The sequence below is a fragment of the Marmota marmota genome, unplaced genomic scaffold (assembly GCF_001458135.2).
Source record: "Marmota marmota marmota unplaced genomic scaffold, marMar, whole genome shotgun sequence".
Classification (NCBI taxonomy): Eukaryota; Metazoa; Chordata; class Mammalia; order Rodentia; family Sciuridae; genus Marmota; species Marmota marmota.
This window is the reverse complement of record NW_025999983.1, coordinates 3,269,500-3,281,538: the sequence shown is the minus strand read 5'-3', so window position 1 is coordinate 3,281,538 and position 12,039 is coordinate 3,269,500. Positions and strand designations below refer to the sequence as shown.

Genomic DNA, 12,039 nt, shown 5'->3' with positions numbered 1-12,039 from the left:
TCCCCTGTGTGCCTTGAGAGACGCCGATCCACTCTACGAGTAATTCTATGATTTGTCATTTTTAATGCAGAGTAATACTCCATTGTGTATAAATGCCAAGCTATTTTTTTACTATCCATCAATTATTCTTTTTTATTTTGTCCAGGAAAAACCATCAAGATAACTGATACTATAAAGAATACACTGAAATTCATAATAATCCCGAATATTCCTGTCTAACTGCCTTTAGCAAATACTGTCTCTTCAGACATAGCACAGTCTAAAAAAGGCAGACTACTATGCACCAGTAAACCTCTAGATGGAGAAACTCCTACTGCAGAAGATTACTGTACTCTGAAATAAATCAGAAAATTCAGAAGAAAAATGAGCTTCCACCAAAGCACAGAGCAGGGCTCAAGTGGTGTCATCCATGAGGCACCACACATTGAGTGTGAGGACTGCAACCATTTAGAGAGGGAGGGCCTCAAGCATTAGAGCAGGAGCACTGGGAAAGATGGCGAGGGCTCTGCTCCACAGAGCTTTCAGCTCATGGTGCCTGCTGACCTCTTAGGAGAGAAATAATTGAGATTAAACTGAGTAGAATAAAATTTAAGAGAATCCACTGGGACTCTCCAATATAACCTACATGGAAGAGATGTTTGGGAGAATATAAAGAGGAACCAAACTCTTTTCAAAGCACAGTTCTCCATTAAATAAAGAAAAGCTGAGATATTTTGTAAAATGTTATCCAAATTTCCTCCCCCAGATTTCAAGAGAAGTGACAAACAGATGTACACAGATTTTGAAGCACCACATTTTCATATTTCATAGAGCATGTATGTCTAATACACATAAAACACTATTAAGATGTGGATCTAACGATTAAATAGAATCATTTTCAAGACAAAAGGCTACCTACCATGATGTGTTCAAGTAGAGAATCTATTGCGACTATATTATCAAAATATGTTCTGAAAAAAAGCAACATAATCTAATAAGTAATTTCCTTTAGATCACAGTACACAGTAAATTTGGAATGCATTTTCTGGATTTGTCTATAAAAGTAAAGATATATATCATTTGATTTTTTTTTGTAGAAAAACAATATTACTTGAAGATACAAATCAAACTTACTGCATTCATAGAAAGACTAATTCCAGCTGTTATATTCGTAATTACATTATTGCTAAGTACCAAAATGAAGAGAAAGCTGAAGAATTTCAATAACACTAAGCAGGACTAAAATTGGACCAACCATATTTAATATTCTCATGAATTAATTTTTATTTAATGACCTGAAATAAAAATAACTGTCCTAAATCTCATCAATATGGTTAAAATGTAAATTATCACTGAAAGGCTGGACTTAAAAGTTGTTTTCATTGTATTGAGAAAGCAAGAGAATTCATTTGAGAAGAAATATCAGAATACAAATAATGATTAAGATCTAATGACTATATAAATAAAACACATTCCCATTATTACAAATGGCAAGTAAATGTTTTAGAGGTATATGGCATATTTATTAAAATGTAAACCCCCAAAAGATGAGTCAACTGGCACAGGTTATAGGAGAACATAGACAAGCACACACTGCTTTCAGTTCAGGTGTCTGTAAATTTAGCAATATTCTCACAGTTAATGACTTTGATTTAAAGGACAAATTATTCAGCTTGAAATTACTGAGACTTAGAACATACTTGACTACACTGTACTCCTAAAGAATACACTCCCTAAAGAAGATGGGGACTCAAATGAATTTCCTATTGGGGAAAAACAGGAGGGAATAAAGTGTCACATCAGACATCTGGTTGATTTTGGAACAACAAAATATGCAAATACATTAGCCAAGGACGGTGCAAAAGTTTCCTTTCTATGTGCTTTGAAGTAATAAAATAATGTGTCCTGGAGATATAATGTTGAATTCTGTTTTCAAGCAGGTAAGTCAGCTTAGATGACCAAAAATAAAGGTTCTTCAAGTCCACATTTCCCTCAGTTTAGTTTTCAAAATATAGGTATAATGTGAACTCGCACATTCTATTTGTGAAGACTGCAGTATTTTTTGGTGGGTAAGACTGCTATGTGTCACTACAGAGATGTGCAGAGATAATACACCTGGAAACTGCTACTGAGGCCAGGACAAACAGGCAACCTTTCCTTTAGAACATGCCTGGGAGGACATGACCCCAAGTTACCATGTCTGGGACATGTTTTAAGTTTCAGTGATTTATGAGAAGTCAGATATATAGAAGATCTCCCATGTATCAAGCAAAACCAATAGGAAAATGAGTTCAATAAATACTTATCTATAATTGCTTTCATTATTAGCCTGAGGGAGTTTAATATATGTCTAAATTCAGGGAAATTGAACATTTTCTCAAAAATGTATCAGAGACACTATACACAGAAAAGTTAGCAATAATAACATTAATAATCTTGTTTAAACTGACATTGTTAGAAAACTCTAGAGAGGACTACTTTTTAGGGAAAAATATTCAACTATATATTTTCTCTCCTTCTGTCTGTATTCTCTTACAAAAAATACTCAGTAGCTTTAATATGTTCTAAGAATCTATTTAGAAAATAAATATCAAATTGAATATTAAGATCATCATATATACATCTGCAATCCTTTGCATACAAAATAATCATGTATGAGGATACGATTCTGTAATCCAAAATATGATGAATGATTTTTCCCAGTTACTCGTATAATAAAGCCCGATCTTTAGTTAGTGGAGGGAGCAGATAGTGATCTACCACTACCAGGACCTGCACTCAAACCACTGATCACAAAGGGTCATTATACGCCTGGAAATGAGCACTTACTTTGATACATCGAGGAGAAAGTCATTCAATTCAGTCTGTTTTGCAAGACCTCTGCACACCTGCCGTGTAAAAAAAAAATAGAGTTTATTAGTTACTAATGATTTCTGTTTATGGAGAATAAAATGTCTAGAATACTATTAATAAAAAAATCACTTGGTTTACAATATAATAATAACACTAATAATAATTAATATTTATTGAGTACTTAAATGTGCTAAACATTGTTTTAAGTATCTTATTTTTATTATCTCTGTTAATCACCATGCAATTCTAGAGGTTTGGGATTTGCACTTTGTGAGGCATAAAGACGTGTACAACTTTAGGATCCAGAAATAACATCCGGTAGAGTTAGCATTCAACTCCAAGTAGCCTACCCAAGTTGCTCTTTAAAACTACCTTATAATTAAAAAAAAAAAAAAAACTGTAGCTGGACACATATTCTACCTATATTTGATGATCCAAGAAATCCTGGCTACTCATATTATTAACCTGCAACTCTTCTATTTCTATCAAACAGTTTCTCATCAACCTGAGTTTGCTGAAATGAAATTAGAAAACCCAAACAACCAATGAATGAATGAATAAATGAATGAATGGATGTTAGAGAAAGCAAAGACATAAAGTACTATATTGCTGCTATGTTTCTGAACCTTAAAGTCTAGCTATGAGGAAATTTGTGATTTTGTGATTTTAGTTAATTTGTGATTTTAAAAGTTAGAATTAATGCTTCACTTTTTGAGTTCTTTATATACCCTAGAGATTAGTGCTCTATCTGATGTGTGAAGGGTAAAGATTTTCTCCTAAGATGTAGGCTCTGTATTCACCTCACAGATTGTTTCTTTTGCTAAGAAACTTTTTAGTTTGAGTCCATCTCATTTATCGATTCTTGATTTTAATTCTTGCACCACAGGAGTCTTTAAGGAAGTTGGGGCCTAATCCCACATGATGGAGATTAGGACCTACTTTTTCTTCTATTAGACACAGTGTCTCTGGTCAGAATGGTAGTTATTATGCATATAAACAACAATAAGAGTTGGCGAGGATGTGGGGGAAAAGGTACATTCATACACTGCTGGTGGGACTACAAAATGGTGCAAGTAATATGGAAAGCTGTATGGAGATTTCTTGGAAAATTGGGAATGGAACCACCATTTGACCCAGCTATCCCTCTTCCTTGGTCTATTCCCAAAGGACTTTAAAACAGCATACTACAGGGACATAGCCACATCAATGTTTATAGCAGCACAATTCACAATATTTGAACTGTGGAACCAACCTAGATGCCCTTCAATAGATGAATGGATAAAAAAAATGTGGCATATATACACAATGGAATATTACTCAGCAATAAAAGAGAATAAAATCATGGCATTTGCAGGTAAATGGATGGCATTAGAGAAGATAATGTTAAGTGAAGTTAGCCAATCCCCAAAAAACAAATGTCAAATGTTTTCTATGATATAAGAAGGCTTATTCACAATGGGATAGGGAGGGGGAGCATGGGAGGAATAGATGAACTCCAGAAAGGGCAGAGAGGTTGGAGGGGAAGGGAGGGGACATGGGGTTATAAATGATGGTGGAACGTGATGATCATTATTATCCAAAGTACATGTATAAAGACACGAATTGGTGTGAATATACTTTGTATACAACTAAAGATATGAAAAATTGTGCTCTATATGTAATAAGAATGGTAATGCATTCCACTGTCATATATAAATTTTAAAAAGAATTAATACTTCACATACTATTTATTTTATAAAATAACTTAGAAAATAAAATCATAAAAATATCAAAGCAACTCTCAGTAGATAATCCCTAGGTTTTCAATGAGAAATAAATACCATAGCAGGACACATACCATTTATTGCATAAATGATTTATCTTTTCTATGTATAAATACGCACATACATACATATATAAATATATACATACATGCAATCACAAGATGCTTAAGGCAGAGAGTAAGTGAATAGGAGATTAAATAAACATTTTAAGAAGTAACAAAATATTCTAAAATCCCAAACTAAGCATGAAGTTACTTATTAACCTCTACTCCAGTCTCCAATCCTTCATTAAAAATAAATGGTCTCTCCTAGGAAGCCCTGTAAAAACATCTCAAAGACTCACCTGCACCTGATGTATTGCTACTGAAGCCCAGGCAAGATTTGCTGTTGCAACCTAAAAACAAAAAAATTAAAACAAAATTTAAAAGCTCATATACATATATGCTTATATATTTATATAAAACAAGTTTTAAATTAGTCATATGTAGGCATCTCAAAATGAAGAATTTTCTGAGGTTACTGAGCATTTGTATAGTTTGCCAAACACAAAATGCCAAATATTAACAAAGTTGATCTTATATTTCCTCGTATATTTAAATGACTTTAATACTCTCTTGTCCATCCATGTTTGATAAAATGGAACATAACTGATTTTAAGAGAGCTATAGTCATATAATTCCAAAATAAAGTGATTATTTTTCACTTTGACAAAACTACTATTGAAAAGATCTCTAAAGACCACTTTAAAATGGTGTGACATTTCTTAGAAGCCAAAATCTGCGTATATACCTATTCTTCTTTCACCATTTATTCATTTAACAAGTATTTGATGGGTGCCAGGGACTCTTCTAGGAGACTTATCAGTAAATAACAAGAACAACAAAATGGCTTTTAGTATCCTGGGGGAGAGAGCAAGAAAAGAGAGGAAGGGTCCTGGGGGTGTGTATCAGTGACAGGTGCCACAGCGTGGAGCAAAGTGCCACTGGATGGAGCTATTTAAATGCACAGCAAGGGTTCAGGGTAGCCCTCCCTGAGGTGTTGAGCTCTGAGGAGGCTCCTGAAGGAGGTGCTGAGCTCTGAGGAGGCTCCTGAGGGAGGTGCTACAAGGGGATTGGGGCCAGCACATGCCAAGCAGGGTCTCTGAGCAGCAGGCACAATGCCCAAAGGTCCAGTGTGTGAAGGAGTCAGGGATATAGCAGGAGATGGCTCACTCAGGCCAGGGATGGGGGTCAAGCTAGTGGGGACTTGGTTCTTCCTGGACATGGGAGGCACACCATTTTCATAGTGGGGTTAGTATTAATGAGCTGATTCCAATTCAACAAAATGGAGAATAGAACTCATTGTTTTTCCTGACATATGTGACATTAGAAACTTTTCTCAGGACACAATCAAGGAAGAGGACAGTTTTAAGAAGACAAACACAACAAAAGTGTAAAAAACTCCTCAAAATCATCCTACTACTTTGTTTGATTCACATTATGGCATACTTTTTATTATTACAATGTTTTCTTATGGAAAAACTACATTTCTAATCTACTCAGTCTTTACTATAAACAACCTCAGGACAAAAAGCCCAGATCTTTAAAACTACTAGTATTAGTATCCATATCAACACAGTGTTAAGCAAATTGTGATTTCACATTTCCTTGGTGCCATCAGGAGCTGGTGGCCTGAAGTCATAAGCGGCAGCTCCTCAGGCTCACCTCCTGATGACTGAGGCAGAAGGCTTCCTTGCCCCAGTGCCGATAGAGCTCAAGAATACCAATCAAATCGCCAATCGCAGTGACAATTGGCAAGCAGAGAACAGACTGGATGCGAGTCCCTGATTCCAGTCCAGTACCTCTTGGGAATCGTTCATCCTGAGAAGAGGAAAAAGACATAAATTCAGTGAAAGAAATAGAATCATTATGTTATGGCTCTTATTTCCGTGAAATGAGATATTTATTTCATGGAATGATATTTATAACTGATAATAAGCAGTCCTTTGCTAAGTGAAACCAAATCATGATAGTTACAATAAACCTGATTTTAAAAAAGATTATTTTTTGCAACCTATACCCCAATACTACTCCAATGTGTCTTTATCCTTGCATAGTATAAATTTAATAAATAAATGACGTGTTAATTTTGAGCAATAATAATGCAAGTAATGGCGAAGGCTGACATTTTTTCTTCTCATTCTATGCCAGAACTGTTCAAAGGCTTCACAGATAAAACATGAGAGTAAAAATTAATACCGATGTAAACACTGCATGAAGACAATTAAATGTAAACATTTCTTTTCTTCTATGTTTAAGGTTATTAAAGTGCATGTTAATAAGTTATTCTCATTGAATCCCAAAGGCCCACATTAAGCATTTCAACATCTAACAATTATCAATTACATATCATAACAATAGAAACGTGCTCTCTGACTTTAATAATTTTCTACCTTAGCAAAATCACTCAAAGGAATTATAGGAAAATGGAATGAATTAATACCCTCAAACACCAATTCTATGGGTTCAGTTTTTACTGTCTGTAGGAAGCTATTAGGCATGAATTAGAACTTTTTAGGAATCAAGAATAGTATGAATCTCTACTTGTAATTTACAGATCTTTTAAAATTTTGCATGTATAAAAGAACATTTTCAAATGAGAATCTATATAGAATCTACTTTTTAATCTCTCCCCTTCCTCAGTCTCTCTCTCTCTCTCTCTCTCTCTCTCTCCTCTCTTTCTATAAAGTAACTAGTTACCTGATTTTTTTTCAAGGTCCTATAGTGGCAAAATCAACATTAAAACCCAAGTCTATATTCCAATTTAAAGTCTGTACCTCCTTGTAGTAACATTTCATGAAAATGCCTGTGTGCACTTGGAAGGCTGGATTAAGGGTTCCAATTTGTCATGTCTCTTGGCAGTCATGTTCCCTTTTACTGCCCTTGAACACCAGGTCTGGGCCTGCTCTTGTGATCTGCACTGGCTACTGGGAAGGCAGCCGGTCTGAGTTAGGCACATTTCCACTTCTTCCCTGGCACTCCTGCTACCATCCTAAGAACATACCAGGTTAGTCTTACCAGAGGAGAGGGAGAGATAGTGGAGAGGTGAGGCCATCACAGTCAGCCAACAAGTAACTTCTGGCCAACAGCGAGATCAGCTGAAGGGGACAGTGGAAGCTCACAAGAAATACCAAGTGGCTACTATATGATGCCACTAAAATTTGGGGTGATTGGTCATGAGGCAAGAGCTAACACATTTATGTATACCCTGGCAAGATGTGAAGCATGAAAGACTGATCATTTCATTTATATTAAATATAATACATGAATATCAACATATACATGAGGTTTAATCATATTGCATGTACGGAAGCATGCAGTCTTCAAATCCAGCTACTAGTGAGTATACGGCAGCTAATTTTCTGGTGGAGGCACAGTGGTGCAGGCCTGTGGTCCTAGCAACTTGGAAAGCTGTGGCAGTAGGAGTGCAAGTTTGAGGCCAGCCAGAGCAATTTAGCAAGACTCTGTCTCAAAATGAAAAATAAAAAGGGTTGCACGTAGTTCAGTGGAAGAGCACTCCTGGGTTCAATCCCCAGTATCTGCCCCCCCCCCAATACCAAAAGATTTGATTTTCTGCATATAAAAGTTAATTTATATATGAATTCATTTAATGAATCTTGCTTTAATTTTTTAATGAAATGGCTCAAATTATGTCAAAATGATATATCATCTTAATTGAATCTTTAAAAATGTCACACAGAGTGAAAAGCCCTTTACCCCAAGGATGTCCTCTACAAGCAGGGTTTTCCTGGACTTGGCCACATAAGCGGAGATGGTGGTGCCCTGGGTAATGGGCCCGGCAGGGATGAGTCGGGGTTTTCCTTCCTTTATCCCAGGTGGTGTGAACACACACAGACTCTAGGAAGAAGAGAAGAACATGTTTTATAGGCTCTCCTGTACCTTCACACAATATGGAAAGCACTCTTGAGAAGTCTGTGAACCCGTTAAACAGACATGAAAGGAGGAGAGGTGCACTGCTTTGAACCAGCTGGAGCAAGTGAGGTGAACTGTCGCTCCGGGACTACTTCACACAACGTACAGGTGGAGATAGGACTTAAAGGATGTGCAGGCACAAAAACCTCGTAAAATAGCCTCTATTTTGGTACCTGAAATATGGAAAATGAGAAAAAGGGCTCAAGGTTCTACCCTACCACGAAACCAACACTGGATCCCACTCCTTTGAGACTGGACAGGTATACCTGAAGATAGATCAGCAGCAAGGGGTTTGGTTACATTTTTCATTATCAATATCATTTCCTTATTTATCATTATCATTTCTTTCCAAGATTTTTTAAGGCTCAATTATTCACATTGCTTAAACTGACTATCCTAAAAAATTATAGATTCAGAATATTCTCAATGAAAAATCTGCCCTTCTCTGAAAAACCAATCTTGGCAGTCTTTCCAAATGACTGAGTGGAATGCAGTTTTTAAAATAGAAATCAATTTTAAAATACTAAAGATCATTTATTTTGATAAAATCCAATCACATTTTTAGATAGTCAATTGACAATCAAAATAACTCATCTAGGGTTGGCAGGCAGTGTTGTAGTGTGGTGGCATCAGGGTTACTACTCACTCCAAAGATGCTAAGGTTCAGGTAAACTGCCCCTACACTTTATTTACCCTCCTCTTGATTGGACTGTTGTAACTTAATAGTTAAAGACTGGCAGCAGAAGGTACCAGAGGATCCCCTTAACTTAAATACACTCCTACAACTACTTACTGTGACTGAGGTAGTTCTAAGGGTGAGACTCTGAGCTAAATGCTTTTTAAAAATATTTTTTAGTTGTCAATGGACCTTTATTATTTTTATTTATTTATATGTGGTGCTGAGAATCAAACCCAGTGTCCCACATATTCTAGGCAACTGCTCTACCACTGAGCCACAACTCCATCCCTAAACACTCTTATTAATTTATCAGAGAAGTAGTTTTTAAACTCTGTAATATTAAAAAGTCTTTCTTTGGGTATCTTTCAATCACAGGAGAATGAGCCCTATATACCTGAGCTCTTTGGCTAAGTCAGTAGGGAACAGGAAAGCAAAATTTAGAATTAACCATGGCAGCTTTAAATGTAGTACCATTATAAAGGTCCAGTGCATAAATTCAAAATACTTATATTCACAAGAATTAGGACTGTGCTTAAAGAGTACTTGCTATTAAATACAATGCATGTGAAAAAATATATTTAAATGGGTCTTCTAAATAGGATTAAACTTTATGTATTTAAGAACAAGGTATACTCTTAGAAATCAAAAATCTAAAGAGATGATACAGTTTTACCTTATTCATTTTTTAAAAGACTAGTAATCAGTGCCACTGTTTTTAAAGTTAATATAATTCCATTATACACCAATATATGTGTGGCAAAGAAGAAGTGAGACTATGATTAGATTTCTGTTTATCATTGGCCAAATACAAGCCAGGTGTCATCCTTTCTTACAAGTGAGAGGAGGATAGAAAAAGGATTCAGGAGCAGGACGAAGAAATGGTTGCAAGAAAAAACTACAAGGCTATATGTGGTGTGGTGGCATCAGGGTTACTACTCACTCCAAAGATGCTAAGGTTAACCTGAAAAAAAAAAAAAAAGAAATAGTATTGCCAATATTTTCTCAAACTGCAAGAAAGTTAGTTATGAGAAGGATGCTGAGCAACTGCTGTTCCTTTTCTCTACCAAATACAAAATTGCAGGAAATGCACTTAAATTGAACTGAGGGGTTCAGATAACTCTTAATGAAGAATGTCCTATGAACAATAATGAAAAACACAATCTGCAGAAAGCTTCCAACAGTAGCTTTGGTTTTATTTTTTGGTTCTTTCAGTCATAGTGTTGGCTCTGTTTGTTTGAAGATATGTAACACACATCGCTTTTGGATGACTCAGCCTTCAGTCTTTAAGTTCAAATTTAGCTGTATATTCAAGTTATACTCAGCTACATAATTCAAAAATGGTAGAATATATTATATGTTCCTCAAATTATTAAATAAGCATTTATTTAATATTATAATACACTTTCTGCCTCTATGTAGGGTTTCTATAGGAAGCACAAGAAATAGATAAGCAAAAACTGTACTGCAGGGTATGTGGGAAGCCATTTCATAGATTTTTAGGCTTTCTGGAAATGAAACGTTGAAAAATCTTTCAGTTATGTCCTATACCTGCATCTTCTCCGTGCAGATAACAAATTATCAAAAAGTAAACAATTCTACTTGTTTTGCTAAAAAGTTCATGATTTCTGTTCTGTTCGTATATTTATAAAACAGAAATGTTTCCAATGAAGACCTGAGAGGCACTGTTAACAGAATATTGAAAACACTGCAATTTAAATGCCAAAATCTCTGGCAGAAGGGAAAATGAGGGGCAGCCTAGGAACACACGCCTGGCTCTGGTGCGTTTCCATACCTACACACTCTCTTTGTATTAGTGGCTCCCTACTCTTTTTTTTTTTCTTTCTTTCTTTAGTACACTTCACCTGTTCAACATCTCCTATTAGTTCTGATTGAGGATTATTCACTGGTTAGAATTACATGTTTTGGCACAACACAACCTTTATGGTTTTTGTAGTTGAAAGAAATTATAGGTAGTTATTATAGCAAATTCAAAATACCAATCAATAATGAACCTCGAAATCAGGGCTGACTATTACACATATTCAGGGTTGGGAAAAAGCTGATTAAATCTACCTTTATTTATTTCACAGAAATTGTCCAATGGAAAGCCACATATTGAACAGTTGCCTTTTCCCATTGATAAACTGGCGCATTTGACATACACCGAATCTTCACATACACGTGGGTTTGTTTTGAACTCTCAATTTTGTATCACTAGACAATTTCATTTGTGTAACACACTGTTTAAGTTACTATAATTTAAAAGTAAATTTTCTGATTTGGCAAGGCAAATCTCACCTTAGTTCTTAATATTTCAAAATCATCATGATTTACTTTATAAGATACATATTTTGCATTGTTCATTGGTAAGAGTCTGCATTAGTGCATTAACAATGACTGTACATAAATTCTTAAAAAGTTTCACAAAGGAGATGGGGAGTTCACTTTTCAAAATCAGTCAAAATAATTTTTGAATAAGGATTTGAATGGGATATTCAGATCAAAAAGATAACAAAAAAGTGTTATACTCATTATTTTCATAGGAGGATAAATGAGAATATCACCAAACAACATTTTGTAACATGGTAAAACTCTCATGTACATATGTTCATAATGTCCAATTTATCTATAAGATCCGTTTTTAAATGAAATAGGAAAATCTGATGTTTCACCTGATAAACATATGCTGGCACCTTTTTTTCCACACACAATTCAAAGACCACTTCACAAAATTTCATTTTACTTCCGCTCCCCACCAGTTAAATTTTAGAAATATTATTTTAAGAAGAAAAAA

At 35.2% G+C, this 12,039-nt stretch overlaps 1 protein-coding gene across 8 annotated transcripts in view; it reads right to left on the bottom strand.

Moving 5' to 3' along the window:
• Nucleotides 1–12,039, bottom strand: part of Pde10a (phosphodiesterase 10A) — a 522,815-nt gene that overhangs the window by 70,063 nt on the left and 440,713 nt on the right. For all 8 annotated transcript variants that reach the window (XM_048805848.1, XM_048805853.1, XM_048805854.1 and 5 more), the window contains 5 exons: nt 8,351–8,491; nt 6,299–6,454; nt 4,939–4,989; nt 2,809–2,867; nt 899–950 (listed from right to left, as the gene is read on the bottom strand). In XM_048805848.1, coding sequence (XP_048661805.1) covers nt 899–950; nt 2,809–2,867; nt 4,939–4,989; nt 6,299–6,454; nt 8,351–8,491 — 459 coding nt within the window. The remainder of the gene's footprint in view (nt 1–898; nt 951–2,808; nt 2,868–4,938; nt 4,990–6,298; nt 6,455–8,350; nt 8,492–12,039) is intronic.